The following is a 27,514-nucleotide window of genomic DNA, read 5'->3' on the forward strand; positions in this document are numbered from 1 at the left end:
CCAGGTGCGCCGTCAGACGAGGGAAAGGGGTTATTTCGGATATATTTAATTAAGTTTCACAGTTTATCTTTTTTGATTTTTAATCTTTATTTTTTTTAAAAGGGAAATTATTAAAATAATTCTAGCCTGGCTCATCCTAATTGTCCTGTTCTGTAACCTGAAAAACACACATGAAACATGTTAACTGTTAGTGACATAATATTGTCTTTCATGATCAGGAAGACTTAAATGATTTGGGAATTTTAGTTACTATTGTAAACATTTCAGCAATTAGAAGTACTATTAGAACTTAATGTAACTTAATCCATCTTCTATGGGACAGCCTTGGTGTGTCTCGTTGGACACGCCCCTTGTATAATAAGCCTTGTCTTCAAACTTTGCTCGGATAAACGAGAGGGATTTTTATCTTTGATGCATTCAAGAAACACACTGGTAAGTAAAAAGTTTGTTTTTGACTAATTGAAACATTTGTGGCATGTTGACATTGTGGTCATTTACAAATAGCTGTTTTGGTGAAAAATTATTATTACATTTTCTTAAAGATAGGAGAAATCTGTTCTGCTGAAGAAGTACAAATTGTCTCGTTTTTGCATTTAAATTAATGCTTTTGTATATGCATGTGTAAAAAGATGGCTGTAATACAACATATGTTTCATTTCATCGTTTCTTTGCCTTTAGGGGGGTTATGGCAGAAGAAACAGACAAAAGGGGCTCTGCTGAAGAGCACGGGCTGGACAAACAGGATCCTGAGGAGGGGGTTCAGCCCAGGGGAAAATGGGCCAACAATATGGAGTTTATTCTCTCCATGGCTGGAGAAATAATTGGCCTTGGAAATGTTTGGCGCTTTCCCTATCTGTGCTATAAAAACGGAGGAGGTAAGGGGGGGTGTTTGTGAAACACGTCCCACAATCAAAAATGATTAAACAATTTTCTGAAAATAATCCAATTTTCTCATGAGAGCCTGTCATTCCAGGGGTCTTTCTCATCCCCTACTGTGTGTTCCTTTTCTGTTGTGGCATCCCTGTGTTTTTCCTGGAGACTGCGTTGGGCCAGTACACCAGCGAGGGCGGGGTGACTGCCTGGAGGAAAATATGTCCCATGTTTGAGGGTAAATAAACAGACATACAGAAGAAGAGATAAACCTTTGACAATAGCTGCTTTGTGCTATCACTGTCAATCTTCTCTTTTTGATAACCAAAGAGCGATACAATGAGATACAGAGCCTTGCAAGGGAAGCTAATTTCCTTTGAACTTTTGCACATTGCAACCACAGACTTCATGGTCTTTTGCTGGCATTTTACCAGCTCAAAGAAACGAGTCGTAACCATTGCGAAATCAGAACAACACTCTCAAGATCAAACTGTATTCCAACACAAAAAAGAATACACCCACTAACTGTGTGAAAAATTTACTTTCCCTGCAGGGCTGGGGATTGCATCCCAGGTGATTGTGATCTATTTGAACGTCTATTACATTGTGGTTTTGGCTTGGGCTATCTTCTACCTATTAAACTCTTTCAAGAGCCCCCTGCCTTGGTCTTCATGTGCAAACTCGTGGAACACTGGTAAGGAAATAATAAGTGATGCCTCTATAAACACACGTGTATTCACTCAGCAGAAAAGGACATATTCTGCCAAATCTTTTTTCTCACACATAAAGTAACCTGTCCTTTTTTCTTTTCTTACCTTCTTTTGATAACATTTACTTAACAGAATTTTGCTTCAGTCGACTTGGCTTGTTTGCCAACCCTGAGCTTTTTAATAAAGATTCCAACTGGTCATTTCTGCACAACATCTCTTCAAATGGCTACGAAGACGACTTCAGTAACTTGTAAGTTGCATCTTTATGGCCCCTGACGTTTTTGTGACACACAAACTGGAGAATGAAATCGAAGACTGACATCAATAACATGTTGGAACATGAGGGAGACACCCATTCTTTTCTGTTTTAAGCCTCCAGGTTGGGATTACAAATTAAAAAAATATATATTTGAAGAGCTTGCAAGGAATAAATAGTCTGATAGTTCCAGAAAGAAGGTACAATTACTGCTAAGCTCAAGATAAAAACAAGTATGGCAGTTAAATTACATAAGTTTCTTCAACCAGGTTGAACCTTTACTATCTTTCTAAAGAAATATTGTTTATGCATGAATTGAACAAATAAACCAACTCCTGCATTCCTGAAAAAAATTATTTACTTATTTATTGGTTGGTTTAGCAGTATTCCCTTCTCACCGCTCTACAATATATTCCTGATCTTCGCTATAGAGGTAACAGGAAGGCCTAAGGAACTGCTTTTAAATAGTCAGTAGAGAATTAAGAAAAGAAATGGTTTTACTGTTGCAAAGGCTTAAATTTAGTGTGATTAAATGTGATTTGCTATTCTTAATATTTATGTTTTTTTTTTTTTTTTTACTTTTGCCAGCAATGAAACTTTTTTGAAAATCAGCTCCCCGGAGGAGGAGTTCTGGGAGTAAGTAAACCTAAACGCACTCCATCTCCAAACTGCATGAATGTTTTCCCACTTTCCCATATCTTCGTAATCATTCGACAATGACAGCGAGTTGTACCGATAAATCAAAATGTTCAGTCACTGTCACAAGACTCTGAACATTGCTCTCCTCGACAGTCTTGATAGATTGTTCTGTTCACTCAAATAGGAGACATCGGCACAGCCGAAGCTTCAGGCGTCAACAGTGGCAGCTAGCAGCAACGTGATCTAAATGATTTTTTCGTACCCATTAAAGAAGTATGCAGAGTTATGGGAACATGAATGCTTTGTATCATTGAAAAATGTCTCCTATGCATGAAATAATTTGTCGATATCTGACATTTTGGGAAATTCAGAGAATTAAAGTGTAATAGATTTGATAGTCTGCATCTAGAAAACATCTATTAGTCATGGCGCATGTGGTTTCAAATTGCTCACCTGCAACTGGTGGTTGATTTTGGCTAGAGCATTAAGATTTTGTGAAATGGCCGGAATGTCATGGTCGAGGAAGAGGCAGCAAGTAGATGATGAAAGCTTAATAAAAATGATAAACAAAAACTTACAAAAAATAAAATAAAATCACAGGGAGACAGAAACCAGGAACCAGGAACAAAAAGCCAGCTTGGTGTCACAGAGGAAATAACAGAATATAATGGAAGGAGAGGAGCAAAATGGAAGAACTGCACATAAGATACTTTCTCTAACTCACCTTATGGTAAAGTGTGTTGCTGTAGAAGTTGAAACTAGTTTCAAATATAATTGTCACACTGTAAAATTTTGTACACCAAATCAGAACAATGAAATATTTTTGAAAAAAAAAAAAAAAAAAACAATTTACCTTTTTATCTGTGGAAAAGAAATACCTTAAAAGTATTTTTTTCACATTATGTCACTTTAAAACAAGTTGTTTTACAAAAACATGTCATAAAGTAGTTTACTATTTTTAAAAGTAGTGGTATAATTTATGCAGTAAGTCATTTGTTCACTTTTTTTTTAAACTAGACCTACAAAGTAAAATTGAAAGGAAGGCAAATTGTTTCACACAGAAACATTGTTCGGTGAAACTGCCAAAAGGATAGTACCATTGTGTTGCGCAACACTTTTCTCCAACAAAATAAATAACTAGTTACAATGAAAGTTTGTTGGCCATCAACTCATCACCTTTCCCCAACTGATTCACACATTTGAAGCATGAGAAAATCGCCGCTGTTTCGTCATCGACGTGTTGAACTGCCGCTGACATCCCTCAGCAGCTGCTCTTAATTCTTTTCTCAAATCATGAGGTCAGTTTGATGCTCAGTGTGCAGCATTAGGATGCAAAGCCAACAGGAGGTGAAACAAAGTCATCCAAAGTCAACAAAGAAACCGAGCCACTTGCATTCCTGAGCAACAACAGGAGACTCTTGTTAAATTTTTAGCTCGCAACTTTGATTAACTGTTGTTTGCTTTTCATTTTGTTATTATTTTAAAAAACTTTGAAACTCAGACGCTGCTCTTCACATGATTGTCTCCTGATTTGTTGTACTAGGAAATCCTTTAGCTGTGATAGGGGGGAAAAGATGCTGTTGTTTTTTTTCAAGTTCCTGTGAGTTTACTGCCCAAAGTAAAGTATTCCACAACAAATGTGACTTAATTTATACAGCAGTGTTCACAAGGAGTTATTTTCACTCATTAAATAAATAAGTGGAAACATCAAAAAGACAAAAAGCTTTTTTGACCTCGACAAACTCACTGATATCTGCATCGTGCTTTTGTTTTGTTTTTTTCTTTTCTCTGTTCATAATTAAATAATTGAGTGCGTTTTTCTTTTCTGCACAGAAACCGTGTTTTGAGAATGTCGCATGGCAAGGGTTTGGGTAATGTGCACTGGGACCTGGCTCTGTGTCTCCTGTTTGCCTGGGTGATTTGTTACTTCTGCATCTGGAAGGGAATCAAAACCACCGGAAAGGCAAGGATTTAATTCAGAATGTTGTATCAGGGTGTCAAAGTACGCAGCGGCTCTCTTTAACCTCTCCTCCTACTCATTCTTCTTTATTTGCCTTTCTGTCATAGAACTAGATTCCTCATAATTTGCAGTAATTTTATATGAAGCATCTCTTTCATCAGATTTAATGCCTCCAGGCTCTTCAAGCTGAAAGTGAGTTAAAGATCCCTGTTGATCCAAAGTCTGAGATCTAAGGTCTGTTTTTTTTTTAAATAATAAAAAAAAACATTAAACACACAAATTTAAAAATAAAACCAAAAATGAAAAATTCAAAATAAAACTGATTACGATGAATGATTTTGGTCATCGTTTACAAGAAATTATGAATGATACAATTATTATATTATCAACATTGGAGATTTTCTCACAAATTCCACTTAGGTTCTTTTTCTCATTCATTGTTTTTGCACAACATCCTCTTGGAGTGCTGGCTGTGAAAAAAAAAAAAGAGTCTCATCAGCTCAATGTGTTATAACAAAGACACTTTCATCAGTAACATCTCATAAAAAAAGTTTTCATATTCCACTATAGTACAGCCTGAGGGCACAACGAACGGCAAGAGAAAGAACGTGTTGTCAGAAGCTTTCTGCAAAGTTCATATGTACTAATCAGGAAGTGATGTTTCAAAACGATTGATATTTTCCACTTCTGTAACTTTGGCTAAAGAGACTTCTTGTTTTCCAACCAGCTGCACATGTTCTGGCTATTTTCCCGCCTGAGCAAATAGTAGACATGTATTTATACATACCAATTTGTCTACTTGCTTTAATAAACTGGTAATATCATTTATTTTTGTAGGTTGTGTACTTCACCGCTACGTTCCCATACCTGATGCTGTTCATCCTGTTTATCCGTGGAGTGACACTCCCAGGAGCAGTAGACGGCCTCAAGTATTACCTGAAACCCGACTTCAGCAAGCTCGCTGATCCTGATGTAAGGAATCACTCTTGTAAATTTGTTTTACAATGTTTGTTTGTCTCTGAAGCAAAATTCCTAACAGAAATTTCAAGATAAACAGCAATCCCACGCTCTGCGCTGAAGCACAGTCCTGTTCTGTTCCAAACATTAGATTAAATAGCTTTAAAATGCTCCTGTTTAATAGTCGTGAAAATGCACCCCAGTGGCTGGTCCAAACTATTTGATCAATAACGTTTCTCCCAATCCCTTTGTTGGATTCTACTCTGCTTAACAGGATAACTCAACATCTTGTTATCCATTAACACCCACTTCTCTCTTTATCTGCTTTTTTTATTTTTGTTTTTATTGCTGACTCTCGTTTCTTGTTGAGACTTGACCAGAAGATGCAAAGCAAACCCGGAATCCTCTTCACTATGAGGTTTGCAGAGAGATGCAGCGACACAAACATTCTGGAGTAAAGAAAATGAGTTTTACTTTGGGAGTTCAGACACATGATTAGAGAATCAGCCCAGCATTCCCCTTAAAATGGATAAATGATTTTTTTTTTTTTTTTACCATGGGAACACTCGATAGGAATCAATGTATAAAGAAGGAAGTCCCTGATTATAATAGAAAACACCTTCTATGCACCAAGATAATACTGACATGGAAAACGCCTTAAAAAGCTGCATGTATGATTTTTTTGGGGGCTATTGGTCAAAAATTTGGGGGGAAAAGAAACTGCAAGTGCATTAAGAATGTAGGCTGAAGTTCTGTGTAACTGAGCACATTTACACAATGCCAGATGTTCACAAAAACCAGACTGGTCTTCTGAGCCTCACATTATCATACAGGCATGTGTTTTTGCTTGAACTGCCTTGGAAATTGTGATTGAGTTCTGGCCTGCATCTGGCTTGTGCTGAATGCAAAAATGTGTGTCCTGTGACTGTGCCTGTGTGAATCTGTAACGAAAAGAAGCAGAAAGCGTTTGGTCTGGGATTGCGTTTGAAAAAAAGACAACTGATGCTTTGTGCAGCAGCAAAGTTGAGGATCTTTAGTTGCATTTTTGGACTCCCATTTTGACCCTAAGGCAAGGAAATCGCTAAGCCCATTGTGAATGCTTCAGAAAGGGCCTGTACATCGATTTGGAACCTCGCCAGTTCTAAGGTTTGATGTGCAAGAGCTTTGGAGCCGTCGATATTAACCAGATGCCTTCAGAGAAAACAGACAGGCATGTAAACAAGTCCAACACAAAGTAGTTCAGTGCTGTGTTGAAATACATCGACTTTGTGCTTGTAATGTCACTAAAGTTTAAACTGTACATGGCTTTTCAGCATGCTTCATTACTACTGCAAATTAATGTCAACATGCGGCCCCTCAAAATGTTTCAACTAATCCTCCCATCTTCTCCAGGTGTGGCATGACGCAGGGACGCAGGTCTTCTTTTCCTACGCTGTATGTCAAGGAGTCCTCACGGCTCTGGGAAGCTACAACAAGTACAACACCAACTGTTACAAGTCAGTGTCGTCACACCCAAACATCTCTTAACATTCATACACTGTAACATCGCTCGCCTAACTTCCCGCTGTGTTTCAGGCATTGCTTGGTGCTGTGTTGTGTGAATAGCGCAACCAGTATCTTTGCTGGCTTCGCCGTCTTTTCCATAATTGGATTCATGGCTCACGGCCTCGATATTCCCATAAGCGATGTCATAGCCAGCGGTGAGTCGACTCCGCCTCTCCCATCCTATCTGTTACTCTTCTTCCCAACACTTTACTGGCAGTGTGTTTATCATAAATTAGGCCATGGTTGAGTTTCTCAACAGTGGCAGTAAGCAACAATCTCCACAAGATGGCTCCCTATGCTTAAATGAGACACAAAGACATTTTTTTTAACAGATTAAAATTTGAGCTGTGCTTCCCTGCAGGTCCAGGTTTGGCCTTCATCGTCTATCCCAGGGCTCTGTCGTTGCTCCCTGCCTCATCCTTCTGGGCCGTGCTCTTCTTCCTGATGATTCTCTTCCTGGGTCTTGACAGCCAGGTATTGCATTCACTGGAGTCGTGCGCTGGCTGCAGGCCATCCACAGCATCACTGTTAATAAGCATGTAGATACAATGTTCACCTTCACAGTTTGTGTGTGTGGAGAGTCTGGCCACGGCCATCACAGACCTGTTCCCAAGTCGACTGAGGAGATCCAGGGAGATCCTGGTCCTGGTCATTGCAGTCACTTGCTTCCTGTTGGGGCTGCCGTTTGTCACAGAGGTGAGCTGAATGCTAAGTGTCAGCTCTATTTGTCCAGTGTATTTTCTTTTCCCCTAATTGAGAGGTGACATAGGAATGTTAATGGATGACTATCGAGGTGTTTATTTGTAACAGCTCCCCTGTTTTTAATGACTGGACTCCATTTTCAGGGAGGGATAGGTCTGTTCCGCATCGTCGACACCTTTGGTCCTAGTGGAACCAGCCTCCTCCTCATTGCTTGTGCAGAGACCCTTGTTGTTTCCTGGGTTTATGGTAAGTCTCTGGCCGGCAACACTGCATAATGATCGGTTAATTTGTGCAGCAATGGCAGTGAATTACACATGCTTTTTATGCTTCTCCATATTAACTTGTTCAATATGAAACTTATGTAGTTTCATGAATTAAAATGTATCCTACATATCAGTCATGGCAAAAAAAAAAAAAAAAAAAAAAAAAACATTTGTCATCTGAGGGCAATGAGATGAATGGTTTAAATTTTTTTTAGAAGTTTCACAAAAGATTTTTGTGTTTGAAATTTAAAATCAGAGCATTTATTTTGATGACCTCGTTTCTTTGCAAGCTGTTCATGAGATTCCAACAATGTGAGTACTTTGAGGTAAGGCTCCCTAGTTTATTGCACTGCAGTAGATTTAGAGCAAAAATATATGGTATGTTTTAATATCTTCTCTTCAAAACTAGTAGTTCAGTAGATTTAGACTGGTCTTACTTTCCTCACCTGATAGTGTTCAGATAATCTATTTATTTAAATGTCTTTCTATTAGGAATCTAGTGCTATGCATCAGCTGATATGTACCTCTTCTAAAAACCTCATTCAGCAAACCTACTAAAGACCTATGTTTTATTTCCAAAATAACTTCCTTAATGGAAACAGCAAACTGACAAAATCCATCAGATTCTGCAGCAGCTTTCTTCTCCCAGTTTGAGACATTTGGCCACTTGATTTACCCCTTCCAGGCTTACGCTTTTTGTTAGCACATGCAGAGATATTCTGTCATCTAAATCTAAACGAAACCACCTCGGTTTCCTTCACCGCAGAGATGTAAAGACGCCTCGGGGTTGATTACTGTATCACTTATCGAGTGGCGGCTTTGTGTGCTGTTTGCAGAAAAACAATCTGCAGATGTTGTTCCAGTCAGACAAGTATCAGTTTCCCCTCCCGTTTCTAATGTCTCTGCTTCTCTCTACAGCAGACTGAAGCGAGCAGCTCTTATGTCAAATTCCCATTTTCCTCATTCCATCACTATTTGCACGATTTATCGGGAAGTCGTTTATTTTCCTAATTTTGGGTGGCAATTCGCCACCCAAAATGAAATTGGCAATACTTGGACATGCATTTTAATGTCCCTGTAGATCCAGTCCATAATTACACTTCAGTGTTTGCTGTAGTTTATATATATACACATATATACTTATATGTATATATATATATATATATATATATCCATTTGTCACTTTGTAGGTGCGGATCGTTTCTATGATAACATTGAGGATATGATTGGGTACAGGCCGACCCCTGTTCTAAAGTACTGCTGGATGTTTGTGACCCCACTCTTATGTGTGGTGAGTTTTCTTTCCTGTGTGCATTTCTACTTTTACATCAAATTGCAGTCCTTGTCTACCCTACGTTCATTTTGAATGGATTTTAATTTCCATCTGATATTTTGCATATTGTATTTAATACCACTAGACAGTCATGTAAAACTTAAACTTTACTGAGTACGTTTTAAACGTAGTTCTATTTTGTAACATGAGGTTAGTAATTACTAAAAGAATCTGTGAACTAGACTTTATAATTGTCAGTAAAAACAATGGAGATGCACCAATTAGAATTTTATGGTCAATTTCTGGTAGAATGTTTTGAAATATCAATACTATTTTTAGTACATTTTAAAATGACTTCAAGAACTATAACATAGAAAGATATAAGAACATAATTTAAAAATATTTTTTTAGCAGAAGTTGTGAGCGAACAGTTGGTTTAAAAGAGGTTTTATAATTACTTCTAACATAAAGACAACATGACTCTCAAATGTATATTTTTTCACACTCGATTTGGGTAATTTAGTTTTAAAATGCTTCTCTTCTGCATTCCTCTTGCATCTGGCTGTGCAACAGTCCAGAACCTGACTCAACTTTTGTTGTTTTTCTCAAATCCGAGGTCACGATGCTGTATAATTTGACAAAAGTCGGCCCAATGAGTGTGTACGATGAACTGTTTGGATCATCAACCTCTACAATAGCTTCTCTGCTAATTGCCACACCACTGATATGCATTCCAGCGTATATTTTCATCACTCTGTGCAGGGTGAGTAAATGGAAACCCCGTTTGATTAAGGTTACATCGTACCAAAAGGGTCGAAAGTTGGATTTCGAAACGGTGTATCATCATGAAACATCTTTACGCAACAATTCAATGATGTTTCCCTTCCCACTTTAAGGATCCCAACAACATGACCACAACATCCATAGACCTGCGGCAGGTTTCCCCTGAGAAGCCGATTCTGACGATGTGCAACCTGGTCATCTTTCAAGCAAAACGGCAGCCCAACAGAAATCTGGAGGAAAGAAACATGAAGACGGCAGAGGAATTGACACTGTTTGGCATTAATTGATGACTAAAAAACTGTATTTCATAATAAAATATTACCAATGCTTTATTAATGTGCAAACATTTGAAGGAGACTTGTCTGTCATCTAAGTGAAATATTTACCTAATGTTTATATCCCATTGGCTTTATTCCTACAAGCCTGCATAATTTAACTAAAAAGTGTTTTATGACATTAATTTTATATACACACACACAGACACAAGCATTTATACCCTTGCCTTAATGACACTCTTGTACAATGAAGTCCTTTGTAACATTCCTGCAAACTAAAGAATGCAAATTTGTGAAAACACAGACAGCTGGACTTAACTTCAGGTTTTTTTTTTCCTGATGACTGATGATACGTGAAGAAATGAAACGTGAAAGCTAAATCTTAAAGCTTCCTCAACAAAGCAATCAAGGTGTTCCCAGTTATGCAACCGTAATATTATTGCACCTATCTATTACATTTTTTAGATTTCCCACCAAATAGATTCATTCATTACTTAGTTAAAACTGTGCAGTAAAATGTTGCAGGTAACACCCAAAAGGTTTTCAAATTTATCCTGATGTCTTTTGTTCAACCTTTTGACAGCGCGCAAACTGCTCAGTTACTCTGTGTTGCCGTTCATGTTTACACTTAATGCAGACAATTGTAATTAACTTTATAAACTCTATTAAAAGAATCAATAGGTCCAATATCCTGTTGCTGCGTTTCTTTGCTTCTGTGCTCATTGATTCCTGACTGCACAGGATAAATAAATGGAACCAGTGTATCTCCTCTGCTCTACCCTGCAAATCCATTCCTTTCGCACACGCACTTCTATTCTGTTGTATGGTTTCATTTTGGTCTGAGCGATGATCCCGAAATTTACTTCAATTATTTTTGAAAAACAGTAAAGAAAAAAGCAAAAAAAGACTCTTGACTTTTGAAGATGAACTTATTCCAAGGTAACACCGGACGCAGCCATCTGTGTGATCCGAACCGGCGTTCAATCAACAGATAATTCCGCTCGACTGTCTTCTCCCTCTCATCACCTCTGATCTCACCACTGTGACTCGTATGACATAAACTGACTCTTTGTGCTGGAAAAAATGCACATTTGCCAATGAATCAGTTGAGTAGCTCGAGTTAATGAGAGGATGAAAATCAACAAGGAGCTCCCGGTGTTCTCTCGACGGCTTGGAACTTGGAGGTTCGTTCCCACACAGCAGAATCAGCCGCAGTTCAGTATGTGACGAAACAAATCCTGTTATTTATTATTAGCATTTCTGACGATAGCTCCTTACATAACCAGGCACCATTTGAGGTGAAAGGCTCAAACCTTTTATCCAATTCCAGCTATTAGATGAATTGATATTACCAAAATGGGCAATAAATAGAAGAGTAAATTGAAAATAAATAAATATATTTAGGAAATAAATACATACGTACAGAAAACTTTCTATTAAGCCCTGGATCTCTGCAGTTCCCTTTAGAGTTCTGAGTCTCATGGCTGCTGGAGTGATTGATGCCGTCTTTGACCAGCCTTTGAGTTTTAGCTGTGCAAACTCTTTCTGTTCTTAGGTTGTGGACTGGCAGCTGTCTGAGACTCCTGAATGCAGTTTGCATCATTTCATAATAGATTTAAGAGAACATTTCTAATTGTGATTGTAAAAAATATACATAGAATATGTGCACACATCCTTTTCCTTCTTCTTCTCAACATTGCTTTGGTCTATTATGTGAACTACCCAAAAAGTACGTTGAAATTTGAGCTCACTATCAGACAATATGGACCAAAGGAAATGTGAACAACAAAGCACCGTAGGTTTCCAGTAGGATGAGAATGAGAATCCTGAGTTACTATTTGAGCTCCCAGTCTGCCTTATATTTTAAAACAGCTGGTCATGTCAGAATGTCCTACAAGCAACATGTATTTCCTGTGAATTTCAGAGTAAATGTAATAAACCAATCGAAACAGCCTCTGAGTTATGGCATTTTCTGGGCCTCTGTCCAAAAAGCATCTTAAAACAGGGATTGTAAATCCATTTTATGAGATTATTTCAATCTAATGTGAAGTTCCTGCACGAGAGGACAAGGACAGGGCATCTTCTCAGAGTAACATTGGAAAAGCCCGGCTACAAAACCGCTGCCATGTACTAGCACATCTCAACGAATTAGAATATTATGTATCAAGGTAAGATTTCTTGCCATATGTTTTACTGTGTTATCCCAGAAGCTGGGAGACATCAAACTCAACAAGGCAGATAATAATAATTAAAAAAAAGGTAAAGCGTTTGAGACATCTGCGATTGCTGCAGCGTAATTAAAGCAGATCCGGATGGATTAAAGGAGCAGACCAGTGAAAGATCTCTACAGTTCTTCTCTCCCAATCTTCAGAAAAGCTAGTGGAACTTTACTGGATTCAGATATCACACCAACTGTAAATGCAGACAATTCAGTGCAAACTGTCAGCTCTTTTATCTCGCGCACTCCGTCTTCCAGTTTTGCTTTTGTGTCTGCAGCGAAAAAGAAAAGAAAAGCTTTTCTCCGTGCCCCACGGGCATTTTCCGATTTCTCTGTATCTTTTTATCTGTTTTTCTGCTTATCTACACTGGCACCAGAGCTATGTATCAACTTTCCCAATTTTTTATCTCTTTTCATTTTGCCTCTGAACCAATTTCTATACCTTCCCTCGCTCGCCTTCACAGAGATTTCTCATTGTTCACTCTTTCCCTCTCATTACCACAACCGCTCTCTCTCTCTGCAGTGTGCCTCGCCCCTCGTTCGTCCTTAACCTGTGGAAAATGCATGCAGCACGTGTCGTCCTGCAGCAGTACGGGATGGAAACGCAGGGAATATTAGCCTCCTATCTGTGCATGCCAATTGCCTCTAAAAGTTCCTTGCTTTATACCGGCGACCACATCGATTCAGAGACCACAACGCGTGCTGGGAATTAAAGTACGCTGACAAGGAGGCCTCAAAGACAGCATTTTTTCCACTCCACTTTTTTCTTTAAGTGAAGCTGGAAGTACATTTTACACATTCCTGAACTGACAAGACACAGTGTTGAAACCAGACGTTTACATACACTGTATAGATCACAGGTCAGTTGAGATCATAAAACTTGGTTTTCATTTGATACTTGCTACTTTCTTCAACGTCAGAGGTTGACGCCAACAACAACTTCTAGGCTTACGAAGCCTAGATGATTATGTTATGGCTATGTACATTTCTGATTGGTTCATTCATGACATTTGAGTGAAATGGAGGCGCACCTTTGGATGAAATTTTTCTTGCAAAATGGGGGAAAAAAAACCTTTAAAAATCTGCTTCCTTGTAAATTTTTGTAAAATGAATAAATTCCGAAAAAAATAGAAAATAAGTAGAATGAATGAATAAAAATGAGGACTTCCTCATGTCTGGATTACATTTAGAAGATGTAGATTTAAGCTTATAAAAGTCAGAACACTTAATGGGGAAGAACAAGCGCCTTTAAGAGCCACATTGTAGCCAAAGACAACCAATATTTAGGGATATCTAGAGTGGACTGATAAAACTAAAACATAATAATATATGACCACTGCTATGAATGAGGAAACTTGCAAATCTGAAAACCCTGAAAAGTTGTGTACCAGGAAGGTCTGTTACATCTGTTCTGTCCGGAGGAATGGACCAAAACACAGCAAAAATGATTTTGAGTAGGTTTTTTTTTTAATGTTTTGATAGAGTTTTCTTATTTAAAAGAAATAAATGTAGAAAATCTAAACTGACATAAAACATAAAAATGTTATACAGAAGGAGGAAAATGCGTTCGTGAATATCCTGTTCCAGCTGACGAGCGTAAAATGTGCACAATCACCATAAACCGTGGTCAATTCTGCCCAGATTTTGTCGTCTTCGTAGCTCAAACCTAATTCAAACTTCCATGAAATTCTGTCCAACATCCATCCTTTGTCGCCCCCATAATTGCTCCCTATTTTTCTAGGCAGTTGGCACTCTGGATGCATAATTAGGCTGCATTGATCGTGGGATGCTGTAAACAAGTTGATGAAGATCCGTTTTGACAACCCCAGTCCTGCTCAGTTATCATCACTTTGGTCCACATAGGCCATAAACCTTGCCAGAGATCATTTGAAAAATGTCTCTCTTTTTTTGACAGCAATGTTTTCACATAAGTGTTTTTATCGCTTTAATTTGATTTTAATCTTTGATTTTTGAAACCTGACCAACGATGCTCTTTCTCCGGCATAATAATGGCAAGTGACGATGTTTAATTAGCTTTTCCCTAATAGGATAGTAATATTGAATATCTAAAACTGGTGATCATAAAGCCAAGAAGTTACCTGCCTGGAGAAATAACAGTCTCATATCTACATCGAGTAATTTTATTAAGGATATTGTTGAGCTGAAGGTAAAATAATTAAAAAGAGAGAAAAGCCATTCTAGCCTGTGGTCCATTATAGTTAATTAGACTTACAGTACTCTTCTATTCAAAATCCCTTTGTCTTTTACAACATGAGGAAGCTCATGTACCCTAAAATGGTTCAGGAAGTACACATGATAGCGGATCAGTATTGTGGCCAATCTTTTAGAGCGCATTAGTGAATTATTTCATAAATAATGACACTTAAATGCAAAGTTGCCACTTTTAACAGACGTTTAATGCAACTTTTAGGGCAAATTTGCATTAAAAGAGTCATTATTTACTGAATGACATTTCATGACAACAGCCATAAACATTCATGAAGATTTTTTCATGTTCATGGCATGTTTATGACAGAGTCATATGCACAAGTCCTTCAAATAAAGTGTTACCGAAACATTCTACGTCCATCTCACGTATCCACTGCTCTCTATTGGTCTGTCAATAAAATACAATGAGATCTGTAATTGTAGCATGACAAATGTAAAACAGTTCAATGTGTACTTTTGAAATCCTTGTATGGAATAGTCGCCTATTTTGTCTGTTCTTTTATATTTGCATTTAAGTGGAAAAATTGCTGGCAGAACTTGACGGCAAATTGGTTTTGGGATTGTGTTTTGATAATGCCAAAGCAACAACTAAACTTGGAAGTGTTTTATTGTTTTTTTTATATAGTCATAAAAGTTTTGCTCATTCTGGCCAGTCGAGTCACATTTACCAGTCTGATACTGTCATGACCTCATTTGAGCCCATACATATCCACCGCCTCTGCCAGCTCCCACCACTAGCTTCATTTTTCCAAACTCCACGCGGTCTTTCACTCATCAGATCCTTCTGTGCAAAGAAACGCCATGGTAACACTGCTGGCAAGAGCTGACTGCAGCAAACACTAATCCACAATGCCCAAACTCACATGGCTGCAAGAATCCCCCCCCCACCAGAGTTGACCAATTGACGTATTGCATTTCCCAACCCTCCACCAGTCACACTGGAGCTGTAATCAAAGTGGTTAGGTCGAACTTTATTACCAGGCGTTCGATACCAGCTGCAGGATCGGCCAGCTTCAAATGATCGCACACACTCGAGAGTTTCAAAATCCAACACGGGGGTCCCAGATATGTTGGTAAATCATCGAGGCCTTTTGGACTGATGTGAATCTTTTCATGTTTGTCTTTGGATTTTCAAACTGATGGTTTGTGATACCGCAGCAGCTGATGTGGAAACTGAAGTGGATGACTTGATGAAGGAACTGGGGAGCTAACAGGTAGGATAGACCTCTGTACGTTGCCTCCTTCATGATCGGCTTGTCAGAGTTCTCGGCCAAGATGGCATCGTGTGCATAAGTTGTTCTTGAATGAGAAATAAAATTGCCAAATTTGGCTTCAAATATGAATTTCAATTTGAAGCCGCACAGTTTCATTGTCTTCTAAACTATATGTTTGACCCGTGTCAAACATTGTGGCTATATTTTCACAAGCTTCATTCAATTGTTTTCTGGATTTGGTTTCACTGTTTGGGGCAATGGGGAATGAGTCATGTTTATAGAAAACATTGCTCACACATTCACCTTTTCATTCAGATGATGGTTTTGTGATGGCCACTCAAAAACATTGAGGGTCTTTTTTTTTTTTTTGACCATAAGCTACTTTGAAGCTAATCTGACAACATCCTTCGGATCATTTCCTGTTTGGAAGATCAAGTTGCGCCCTAACTTTTAGTCAGATATCTTGAGATGTTGCTTTAATACTTCCAGATTTATGCTCCGTCCTCAAAGTTCTGTCTATTTTTATGAAATGTTCTTCCAGCAGCAAAACACACAAATCAAGATGATGCTGACACACCTAGAATTGTGTTCTGAAGCTTGCAAGTTTCCCCTTTTAATTTCCTAAATTTATGGATGGGAATTGTGGCCATTTTTAACTTGTGAACTGGCTTTTTATGTTGATTTAGAAAAAAAATCACTTTTTCCTGGCTAAGTTGCCGTTCTGTTCATGTCTGTGCAGAAATCTTTTCATTTTAAAGTTGTTACTCTTTTATCCACGTCAGACAATGTCTTCTAAATTATTTACTTTATTTTCTTCTGGGGCTGGTGGTTTCATTTCATAGACATCTTGACTAATATACTACAATTTTTCCAGGATCTCGCCGAAGGAAGCAGTGCCTTAAAATACACTTTCACCTCAAACCCAAAGATTTTAAATTATTGACAGAGAATCTTTTTGACTAGTTATTTTAGAGAATTAAAGCTTCTGAAAAACAAATCTCTCAGTCATTATTCTGGACTCTTTCTGCAGAAAGCTTGTATATTGTCCCAGTGCATGCATGTGTTCCAGCTCCTCCAGCTCCCTCTGACCTCTCTGAAGCATGAATATCGGGTTAATTAGTCTCTTTCAGTATGAGTATGTGTTTGCATGGTTGTCTCCCCCGTGTGTCTCGTGTTGCCCTTTGATAGAAAGCTGACCTCTCCAGGGACTACCTCACCCCCGGCCCATCGATTGCCGGATTTTGTGATGAGTCATACTGAAACAGTTAACAGAGGTCCTAAATTAATTTAAAATGAATAAATAAATAAATGTTTTTCTCTGATTTGATGTCGGACAATGAAAAGGTTGCTTTGGACAGGATGTTTTTGACTCCGTGCTGCAGATAAGTCGTAGTTGAGTACAGAACGTCCTACTGCGGTAATAGAGTTCATCAAGTGATCCATAATTAGCCTCAATTGCATGAAGCAATCTGAAGAATTTTTAGGTCAGTCAATATTTGCAAACATGAGCAGTCCTCACAAGGGTCAGGCTGCTGAGGGTTACATGTGGGATTATAAAACAGCAAACACAATTAGTGTGAATGTGTTGTTCTGTAGGAACAGAACATAGACTTGATCTTGTTCGCATTGTTTTACTTAACTGGTTTATTAGTAGAAGTTTTCTTTAAACTTTAAAACCTAATTTTTACTATAATTCTCTTGTTTTGGACCAATTCTTGATATCAGCTGTAGTAAACCAGTAAAAAAGACATGAGGATTGATAGTATGACTAAGAATAAAGATATATGGTAATGAGTGGTGAACAATTGCTTTGATGAAATTATCACTAGTATCTTAAAACACTATTAATTGTTCCATTATTTATACTAATTTTGTCACTTGTCATATAGACGTCCACAGATTACCTTCTGAAAATGAAACAGTTACTGATTGGAAGTTTAGATCTCCTACATTTATTTTTTTATTTGTATTTTAAGGTTTGGTGTAAAAGAAAAGACTTGTCAAACACAGGGAGTTTTAAATAAACATACAGTGATTGATCAAAGATATTAACCAACAATTTAAGTATTTTTGTAGTCATTTGTAGATCATGTAACAAGATAAAAATGCATAGATTACTGTTGAGCCCTCATTTAAAAAGTTTGGTGTGGCAGGAGTTTAAAAAATGTAGGTTCACGAAAAGCTTTCTATCCAAGCTAACAAAGCTTTAGTTATTTTTTCAGCAAGTCACAGTGAAATTTCAGTCTCTAGATAGATGTACTTGTACCTGCATGGAGAAAACATTAAAAAAACACCCTGAAATCCACATGTTATTATCCTCCCACCTTACAAGTTTTCAGTAATTTATATTGATTTATCATATAAAATTCCAATAAATTACGGAGTGGTTTGTTATCATTGCCTTACAAAATGTGAAGAATGTCCATTTTGCAAAACAGTTTGTCAATAAACGTCATTTGAAAGTTTAATGTGATTCTTATTTTGTCCATTATTGTTGGTATTTTTAAAGTTGAACAGAAAAGGTGTAAGTAACATCTTAATGAAACTTTACTTGCAGCACATCTCAAGTCAGCCGACCCAGTCCAGATCCAGGCCTAGTGCAACAAAAACCAGCCCTACATCGACGCTCAGCTCCATCTCTGGCCGTATCGACAACAAGCTCTCTGACCTATCTGGACCACAGCGGTCCCACGATGGGGAAGACCGGGCAGACTACAGTGGACTTAAACTCCCCGTCAGAGGTCAAACAAGCCGTCCCCTCTGAGGACCTGGACTCCACAGCGCCCCCTGCAAATCAAAAGAAGGAAAAAGAAGCTCCTCCTGACAGGGGAAGCTGGAAGGGGAAATTTGACTTCCTGCTGTCATGTGTAGGATATGCCATCGGCTTAGGAAATGTGTGGCGGTTTCCTTATTTGTGTGGCAAAAATGGGGGAGGTAAGTGCAAACTGGAACAATGTCACTAGCAGAACCACTTTTGTACAAAAAGGCATTATAGTAATAATGATATTCTTTGCTGCAGAGGCTCAAGGCTTAAATATGTGAATTTATAAAGATGGAATATTTCATCCCAAACAGCCACAGCAAAACACACACTTGCCCCTTTAGGCCAGAGCTTCTCTTTTCTGCTGATATTTGATTCAAAAGATAATTTGATTGCAATCACTCCACTGAATTACATTTCATTGAAATAAGGTGCTGAGGAAGGCATTTCCTTCTTCCCTTACCATTAAAACCTTCCCAGCGGCAAGACGAAGACCAGTCTGCTAAATTTGAATTATCAAGGAATTGAATTAAAACCTATCCTCTGGTGTGGAAATAAAATAAGAAATGGAAAGATCGATGGGTTTGGCTTAACAAACTTCAGAAAAACAGTGTTAACCTTAAGGATTACTACGGCAAGTGTTCATTTCTTCTTAGCTTAAAATGAAGGGAAATTGAGGTTAATTTAACCAACACACCGCATACTCTTATCTGTTTTTTTTTTCTTCGTCTGCAGGAGCCTTCCTGATCCCGTACTTTATGACCCTGGTGTTTGCTGGGATACCTCTGTTCTTCCTGGAAACGGCTCTGGGACAGTTCACCTCCGTGGGGGGATTAGGGGTGTGGAGGCTCATTCCCATGATGAAGGGTAAGTCTCGGATTTTACATACATATAAGACTTAAGCTTTTATTTTTTTTAACAAAAAAAAGACAAAAACAAAAGTCAAATAAGACATTCTGTCTAAAACTGATTCCTCTGTTGTCATGTGTTGGAGAATGTCAACACATGACTTTATTTATTGTTTTTGCGCTGTAAAAATGTGTCTCTTTTTACAGATTTATTTAGTTTTTTACTATTTACTTGAGGGTTTTCTGATCATGAAGCTAATTTATAGTAAGTAGAAAATAACTTCAAGAAAGTGACACAAAGAGCAAGTTATATTAACTTAATATGTTATGATCCTTGGTTCTTTTTACTTTGGGTTTCAGTTTTGATCATTCTTTGTTGACTATTTAGATCTTGTCATTTTATTCCTTTGTGTTGGTTCACTTAATCATTTATTTTCTTCTATGAAATGTGCTGTTGTGTTTGTTGCTCCAGTTTGTATTTTACATAAGAGCTTTTTGCTCTCATTTTGGGAAAAATCCTGCATGCTGATGAGACAAGACTTGATATGTCTGGAACATGCACGTCCCTGTTTCAGAATGAGGACATGCTACTCGCAGTCAAATTGTGCCAGGATGAGGTTGTTTTTCTTCAGGACCTGGATGAACTGGTGGAACCATAGACTCTGTTTTCATCAGAATATGGACATCAACAAACCTGCAAATTAAACTCCGAAAATGGTTTTGGGGACTGACCTAGTCAAAGTACGGATTATGAATTTGTGAGATATAGTGATAATACCTTACAAGCTGTTTAATTTTGTCTGATGATCTAAAATATTTAGGCACTGTTTTTTTCATAGGGTAGCTTTGACTTATTGTGTCATAATTTTTTCTATTTTTCAGGGGTTACGGTTGTGACTCAGGATTGAGGAAAAATCAACTTGAATTGATTTTCAATTCATCTTTCTCGATGTTGACGTTCTCTTCATGTTCTTCTGCTCCCAGGTGTTGGTTTGGCTGCTGTTGTCCTGTCGTTCTGGCTAAACATCTACTACATAATCATAATCGCCTGGGCTCTTTACTATTTGTTTAACTCCTTCAGCTCGGTAGGTTTGTTCATCATCACCAATCTCAACAGACAGAAGTTAGTTCTAAGTTTCAACTGTTAGGAATAGTGTGAATGTTGATAAAGACTGGAAGGAGTCAGGGACAGATCATTCCTTAACATGCTTAATAAAGCAGGAAGCTGTTTTAGGAGTCACTGATTTTTCTTTCTCTTTGGAAAAATGCCCTCTTTGATTAGCCTATCACCCATCTTACCCAGCATCCCACTGGAGTCTGACTGCATCTTTTTGTTCAGGAGCTGCCCTGGCAGAGCTGTGATAACCCCTGGAACACCGAAAACTGCTTCTCCAATTACAGCCTGACAGACACCACCAACCTGACCAGCGCCGTCACAGAGTTCTGGGAGTACGTTAGCAGATTTAGGCTCGTCCAGTGCGCCGCCCGACAGATAGAAACACCCAAAATGACTCTACCCAGCCTGTAACTGTGTATCTGCAGACGCAACATGCACCAGATGACCGACGGTCTGGAGACGCCAGGAGAGCTGCGCTGGCCTTTGGTGGGCACCCTGGCGCTGGCCTGGGTTCTGGTCTACTTCTCCATCTGGAAAGGGGTGGAGTGGACGGGAAAGGTGAGATCGTCTCATGAAACCACGAGAGCTTGCTTTGTTCACAAAACACACATAGTGATTTAGCAAAGACAAAGATATCTTGAGTCAATAAATAATGGATTTTTTGAATTAACATGTGATTTAATAAGTGAAAAAACTAGCCAAGTCCATAATAATAATAAAAAAAATATTCCCCCCCACCTAAGTTAAATTCCTTGTAATTAACATTTTTGGGTTGAATTTTATTAAGCAACCCAGGTCTGATTACGGCCTAACATATTATATATATATATATATATATATATATATATATATATATATATATATATATATATATATATATATATATATATATATATATATATATATATATATATATATATATATATATATATATATATATATATATATATATATATATATATATATATATATATATATATTTCATATTTAAAAGTTATTTTATTTAGAGATAGACACTATCAAGATAAGACTTTCATTAATTATTTATCTATTCTGACTGTTTTTATATAACAGAATTGAACCTGAAAGATTACATTACTGTTGAATTTCCTTGAGTTGACAAGACTCATAACCCCAACAAGTCCTTTGACTTTACACTGGAACTGAAATAGTTGTTCGTGGGAGTCTTTAGCTCATATAATTTAATGATTTGGATATAAAAAGAAAAAAAGAAAAAAAAAGACGAGGAAAAACATCCCAGCCTACTGCACTGGAAATTCAAATTACTGCAAGTTGAAGCAAAGTATGTGAGGAGAAACACATTTACACATTTACTGCTAGGGATAATTGGATTTTAATGTGAGGAGCCCGAGAGAAGTGAGAAAAACGGATTCCCCCCAGGTCCCGGTGTTGATGGACATTACCAATTAGACGTAATGATTATGCAACAGAACTGCAAGTCACGTTTCACAAGAAAAACTGGAAATATTTTGGAAAATGTCTCCATCTGTGTTATTCCATTCATTACATATCCAAGAAACAGGATCTGCGGTTGAGCACAAGCAGAGACCTCAGAGTCAGAATAACTTTTCCACGTCTACAAACTCTATTTCACTTGCAGGTTGTTTATTTCTCCGCCACCTATCCCTACTTCATGCTGTTCATCCTGTTCTTCCGCGGCGTCACGCTTCCTGGAGCCATCGACGGCATCCTGTTTTACATCACTCCCGACTTCAATAAGCTGATTCGGTCTGAGGTGTGGCTGGACGCAGCAACTCAGATCTTCTTTTCCTACGGATTGGGCCTGGGCTCGCTCATCGCGCTCGGAAGCTACAACACGTACAACAACGACGTCTACAAGTAGGGACAGGAGATCTCAATTTTAAACATCCTCTTTGAGAACTGATATCTTGATTTTCTCTATTTTTTTTCTTTCTGTTTCATGGTTTTTGTTTTTTTTCCCCCATCCTATCTCCTCAGGGACTCTATCATAGTGTGCTGCATTAACTCGTGTACAAGCATGTTTGCTGGGTTTGTTATCTTCTCTATTGTAGGATTCATGTCCTACATCACAAAGAAACCAGTGCAGGAACTGGCAGCGTCGGGTACGTTTCATTAATGCATATCTATGATTGAATGCAAAAATTGTTATGGCTGGGGACAAAAAAAAAAAAAAAAGAAATGATCTGAATTACATCACAGGTCCGGGTTTGGCATTTCTTGCCTATCCTCAGGCTGTGACCCAGCTTCCCATGTCTTCCCTCTGGGCCATCCTCTTCTTCTCCATGCTCATGATGCTCGGCTTGGACAGCCAGGTAGAGAAAGACAAGTTTTTCCTTCTAATGTCTTTTGGGGGGCAATTTGCAGTTCTTGCATTTACTTGTGTGTGATCCAACGTGGTGTAAAACTGATGGCATTTTAAACAAAAGAAGAATCAGGTCTAAACTAAAAGGCATGGTAATGATTTAATGTGACAAATCGCAAAAATAATGATATAAAAGTGCCACGTCAGAGGGGAATATATAGTTTATCCAGGAGCCAAAAGCGGTGAAATAAAGCATCTTTGGCTTCATTTGTAAACGGTTAATAGTTCTTTGCTAAGCGACTAGTGACAAGATGTTTCAACACCACATAAAACAAAAGTTTAAAAAGTATTCATATAAATTCATCAGCGGCTTAACAAATAAATAAATAAAAAAAAGTTTCTCTACCAGGAGATGCAAAGTGAAAACTATCAACACTTCAGTTGATGAAAAACGTAAAATGTGACGATTGAGTGTTGAAAGGCGCAAGCCACATTCCTTGTGTGTAGCATGCCTTCTGAGTCATTTCTATTCACACTTTGTTGGCTAGTTTTGCACAGTTGAAGGATTCATCACAGCCCTCATGGATGAGTATCCCTTGGTGTTGAGGAAGAGGAAGAAGCTCTTCATCCTCATCGTTTGTTTCATCTCCTTCATCATTGGCTTCTCCAATATCACTCAGGTGCTTGTCTGGGTATTTGAGCTGGTTCACTGAGCAATGTTTTAAAAGTGCAGCACTTACACAACATTCGTTTGTTCAAAAACGTTGGCAACGAGGCACAAGAAGTTTTAAACAAATTAATATCCCCTTGCTGATGTTGTGTCTGCAGCATCTCATTTAAACTTTTCAAGTCTAGTCTGGTTACGTTTTTGCATTATTGAGAAAGAAAGATTTGATAATGTTCAGGCTTTTTCTCATGTCTGTCTTGCTTTACTGTCTCAGGGCGGTCTGTATGTCTTCAAGATGTTTGACTACTACTCTGCCAGTGGGATGTGTCTCCTCTTCCTTGTCTTCTTTGAAACCATTTCCATATCCTGGTTTTACGGTAAGCTTCAGCTGACATTATTCGAACGGATCAAAGTAATTCAGTCCTCTTTGGTCATTCCGTTCTTATTGCTCCTGTTTTCTTTTGCACACTGCTTGTCATGTGACAGGAGCTGAACGATTTTACAAAAACATTGAGGACATGATTGGTTATCGGCCGTGTGTCTGGTGGAAGCTTTGCTGGCGCTTCTTCACGCCTCTGATCTGCCTGGTACGGGAACCATTATCGATCGTAACCTTTTTTTTTTTGCTCAATAAACACGTCATTGTTTTAGTTAAACTTCTTTCTTTGAAAATTCCCTATTATATTGCAAACTGTGGAATTACATAATTACTGAAAATGTTGTGTTTCTCATTGGTTATTGGTATATCATCTCAAAACAATCCAGACTTTGCATTAATTGATTTGAGGACATAACTAATTCTACTGATCAAAAGAAGTGTGTGACTTAAAACAAGCATTTGGCAAAATCAGTCAAAACAATATATAATAAACTATAAGATATAAATGTGCTGCCTCATTTGTATCTAGAGGCAGCTCTTTAAACAAATGAGAGATTATCATTGGATATTTCCTGTGGGATCCCTCAGGGGTCAGTGTTGGGTTCTAAACTCCGATGTATGTAATGTGCACAGTATCAAAAAAAATATCTGTTTTATTAGCAGACTACACAAATATTCTGTGCCAGGACTTGAAAAACCCTCCAATGTCTGAAACATTCACTTTTAAATTACACTGTAGATTAAAGATCTATGAGATTTTAAATTTACAATTAAAGATCTATGTTTTGCTGGCATGGGAAATATGACTAACATGTTGAAGATGAGAAGCAGCTATTGTTTAAAGTGGCTGACCAAACATGATCTTTTTTTTTTTTTTTACCAAATCAAATTAAGTAGACTGATCACAAAATGTTGAACTGCATGTATGAAACCAAGAGTAAAGCGATAACTAGGAATTAAGTTTCTCATATAATTTTCACCCAATTTAACAGTGTGATATGAATATAATGATCAAAGTGACATCTACTAATAATTTTGTCTTTTCTAGGGGGTCTTCACCTTCAGCGCCTTTGAAATGACCCCCCTGACGTTGGGGAAGTATGTGTATCCACTGTGGGGTCAAGCGATTGGATGGTTTATGGCTTTGTCTTCAATGATCCTCATCCCAGGTTACGTGATCTACATGTTCTGCACTACCAAAGGCAGCATCAAACAGGTGCATCTTCCTGCATAAATGTTTCTAATTCATTCTTTCACCGCATGACTTATAACACAAAGCTTCTGCTTTCGCTGAATGGACACATGCAGTTCAAGCTTTGCTATTTATCCGTTTACATTCACCTAATTTGATATAACTTTAAGAAACTCTTCGTGGTCTTACCCGTGGGCGATTAAACTCTCTTTTACATCCGACAGCGTTGGCAGAAGATGACAACTACCCAGGAGGATGAGAAGCCATCGGGGCTGGAAGAATTCACACACACAGGAAGCCTGGGGGAAGCTCCTGTGTAGCCAGGACTGCATTCTGACTGCCAGGACTTAATGTGATCTCTGCTGAAATGTAAAAAAACAAAACAAAAAACAAAAGACAGGGCAACAGAAATCTCTGGAGGGGAAGCACTTCACTTGCTCGACTCCAACCCACTTTGTGCTGGAAACCTTTTTCGACATGTAGTGGACATTTGCATTTAGAAGTAAAGACTGAAGACAAATTGACAATTTATTTATGAAGGAAACTGTGTGCATAACCTGCACGTACCCTGTTATTGGCTACAATAATGTATTATACTGGGGTTTTATGGGATTAAAAAAACACACACAAAGTAGCACATCATTATGACGTAGAATAAAAATTACTAAAGGTTTAAATTTTTTTTATGAATCAAAAATAGGAAAGTATGACATACATTTGCATTAAGGCCCTGCTACTGTGATACCTCTAAATAAAATTTTGTGAAACCAACTGCCTTAATAAGTCAGGTAATTAAAGTATTCCTGTGAGTGATTTGATGTCGGCGTTTGTACAGGCCTCAGAGGTTTGCTAAACAACGCTAATGAACAAGCAATACCATAAAGACAAAGGAACACACCAGCCAGGGATAAAGTTGTGAAAGGAAGAGTTGGTCATAATTTTAGCAAAAAGTGGTTCAGTGAAGTATTAGATACAAAAGCACAGCATACGGTTTTGATTTTCACTTGAAAAAATGCATTTAAAAAAAATAAAATAAATCAAGAGACATGGACAGTTCTACAAGGCACTGAATCAACTTTTGCTATAATGTGTTCATTATATAATCCTTACAAATTCCACAGAAATACCAGAGTATTTCTAATTTTATTTAAATGTCATTTAATTTAAAAAAAATATATGTTTAGGTTTGAATTTATGTATATTAAGAAATGTTGTTTCCAATGTATTCCCAATATTAGAAAACTAAACACGTTTGTATTTATAAGACGGTATGTGGTGTTAAAACATGCATCTCCAAAGTACAATTTTTAAAACACACATAACATTTTCTAGCCTTTTGACATTCTCAGACATCCAATTAGCAGATTTATCTCAAGAAACTTGAAACCTTTAAAGGCGGCGTTACAACCACCTACAGGTAGCAGAAACCTTTCTATTAAAAGGCTAATAAAACAGAAACGGTAGGTCCAGGGCAAACCCATTTGAATATTATCCTTGTTTTATGTGCCAGTTTTGGTGGTGATGTCTGGTGCATGAACAGGTCGCAGTTAAAGCTAGTAGTCGTTAACCAGGTGAGGCCAATAGTCCAAGAGAAACAAACGAAAAGCATAACAAGGAAGATGTGACAAGAACTTAAGAAAACAATAGATAGACAAGAGGAGAATGAAATCGTTAACCAGGTGAGGCCAATAGTCCAGGTGGAAGCAGCGGAAAGCAAACTGGATCAATTACAGAAAACATTAAACAACATGGAAATAACAGGAGAATCTATATAAACCAAATAAAAAACTTATCAATACAATAAGAAGACACAAACCAGCCTTTCTAATATGAATGGATAAAAGCTCAACTTAAGCAAAAATTGGGTAAACGCCAAAAAGAACCACTCAATCATATTTTGTCTGCTTGACAGTCTCTCTAGATGTCAGAAGTTGTATACCTTTTTAGAAAATGTACAGATTTGGAGATGCATACTTTGAAACAATGAGATTTTTGTATATATGGATATTCTGTACTTCAGCTTTTTATGTCACTAAAAACTAATAAAAAACCACTATACATAAATCCTTTCTTCAGCATTGTTTTACTATTGGTAATAAGAGACACATTTAAAAAAAATAATAAATAAAGCTACACCGTGATGATTATAGTCAATTTCGAATATTTTGTTGAATATTTATCCTCAGAATTCATAACAGGCTCTATAGATTGTAAACTGAGTTGAACAGAAGCCACAGTTCATCAAAACGTTACTCTTCAGATGTCCGTTTTGAGCCGCCAGCTTTCAGAACAAAAGCTGATGTCATTATCTTTCATAGTGACTAACTAACATAGTGATTAACTTAAACACA

The 27,514-nt window shown here is 37.7% G+C and overlaps 2 protein-coding genes across 3 annotated transcripts; both read left to right on the forward strand.

Annotated features, from left to right (window-relative positions):
• The first annotated feature begins 362 nt into the window (after nt 1-362).
• Nucleotides 363-10,288, forward strand: LOC129375501 (sodium- and chloride-dependent betaine transporter-like). Of its 2 annotated transcripts, none has more exons than XM_055054633.1 (16): nt 363-432; nt 679-875; nt 974-1,108; nt 1,424-1,564; nt 1,713-1,830; nt 2,425-2,472; nt 4,309-4,438; nt 5,273-5,407; nt 6,785-6,888; nt 6,968-7,092; nt 7,299-7,411; nt 7,481-7,633; nt 7,783-7,885; nt 9,093-9,193; nt 9,792-9,938; nt 10,072-10,288. In XM_055054633.1, exons 2-16 carry the CDS (start codon nt 686-688, stop codon nt 10,243-10,245), a joined length of 1,917 nt encoding a protein of 638 aa, XP_054910608.1. In that variant the 5' UTR covers nt 363-432; nt 679-685; the 3' UTR covers nt 10,246-10,288. The 2 variants fall into 2 exon arrangements, with proteins under 2 accessions (XP_054910608.1, XP_054910609.1); XM_055054634.1 differs by having other exon boundaries at nt 7,502-7,633.
• A 5,439-nt stretch (nt 10,289-15,727) lies between these two features.
• On the forward strand, nt 15,728-25,934 carry slc6a1l (solute carrier family 6 member 1, like). The gene is made up of 14 exons (XM_055054635.1): nt 15,728-15,894; nt 18,452-18,828; nt 19,391-19,522; nt 20,488-20,588; nt 20,843-20,952; nt 21,046-21,178; nt 22,242-22,480; nt 22,601-22,725; nt 22,823-22,935; nt 23,474-23,605; nt 23,867-23,969; nt 24,079-24,179; nt 25,020-25,187; nt 25,388-25,934. Exons 2-14 carry the CDS (start codon nt 18,588-18,590, stop codon nt 25,481-25,483), a joined length of 1,794 nt encoding a protein of 597 aa, XP_054910610.1. The 5' UTR covers nt 15,728-15,894; nt 18,452-18,587; the 3' UTR covers nt 25,484-25,934.
• The last annotated feature ends 1,580 nt before the right edge of the window (nt 25,935-27,514 follow it).

This window comes from Poeciliopsis prolifica, unplaced genomic scaffold (genome assembly GCF_027474105.1).
Source record: "Poeciliopsis prolifica strain line A6 unplaced genomic scaffold, Auburn_PproV2 SCAFFOLD040, whole genome shotgun sequence".
NCBI classification, from domain to species: Eukaryota; Metazoa; Chordata; class Actinopteri; order Cyprinodontiformes; family Poeciliidae; genus Poeciliopsis; species Poeciliopsis prolifica.

What these genes read in the sequence shown, in the direction of transcription:
- slc6a1l (XM_055054635.1), top strand. Translation starts at nt 18,588, where the DNA reads ATGGGGAAGACCGGGCAGACTACAGTGGACTTAAACTCCCCGTCAGAG. An exon ending in TGTTTAACTCCTTCAGCTCG is followed by an intron (nt 20,589 to 20,842) that starts GTAGGTTTGTTC and finishes CTTTTTGTTCAG; the next exon opens with GAGCTGCCCTGGCAGAGCTG. An exon ending in TGCTCGGCTTGGACAGCCAG is followed by an intron (nt 22,936 to 23,473) that starts GTAGAGAAAGAC and finishes TTTGTTGGCTAG; the next exon opens with TTTTGCACAGTTGAAGGATT.
- LOC129375501 (XM_055054633.1), top strand. Translation starts at nt 686, where the DNA reads ATGGCAGAAGAAACAGACAAAAGGGGCTCTGCTGAAGAGCACGGGCTG. An exon ending in GAAGACGACTTCAGTAACTT is followed by an intron (nt 1,831 to 2,424) that starts GTAAGTTGCATC and finishes TACTTTTGCCAG; the next exon opens with CAATGAAACTTTTTTGAAAA. An exon ending in AAGCGATGTCATAGCCAGCG is followed by an intron (nt 7,093 to 7,298) that starts GTGAGTCGACTC and finishes GCTTCCCTGCAG; the next exon opens with GTCCAGGTTTGGCCTTCATC.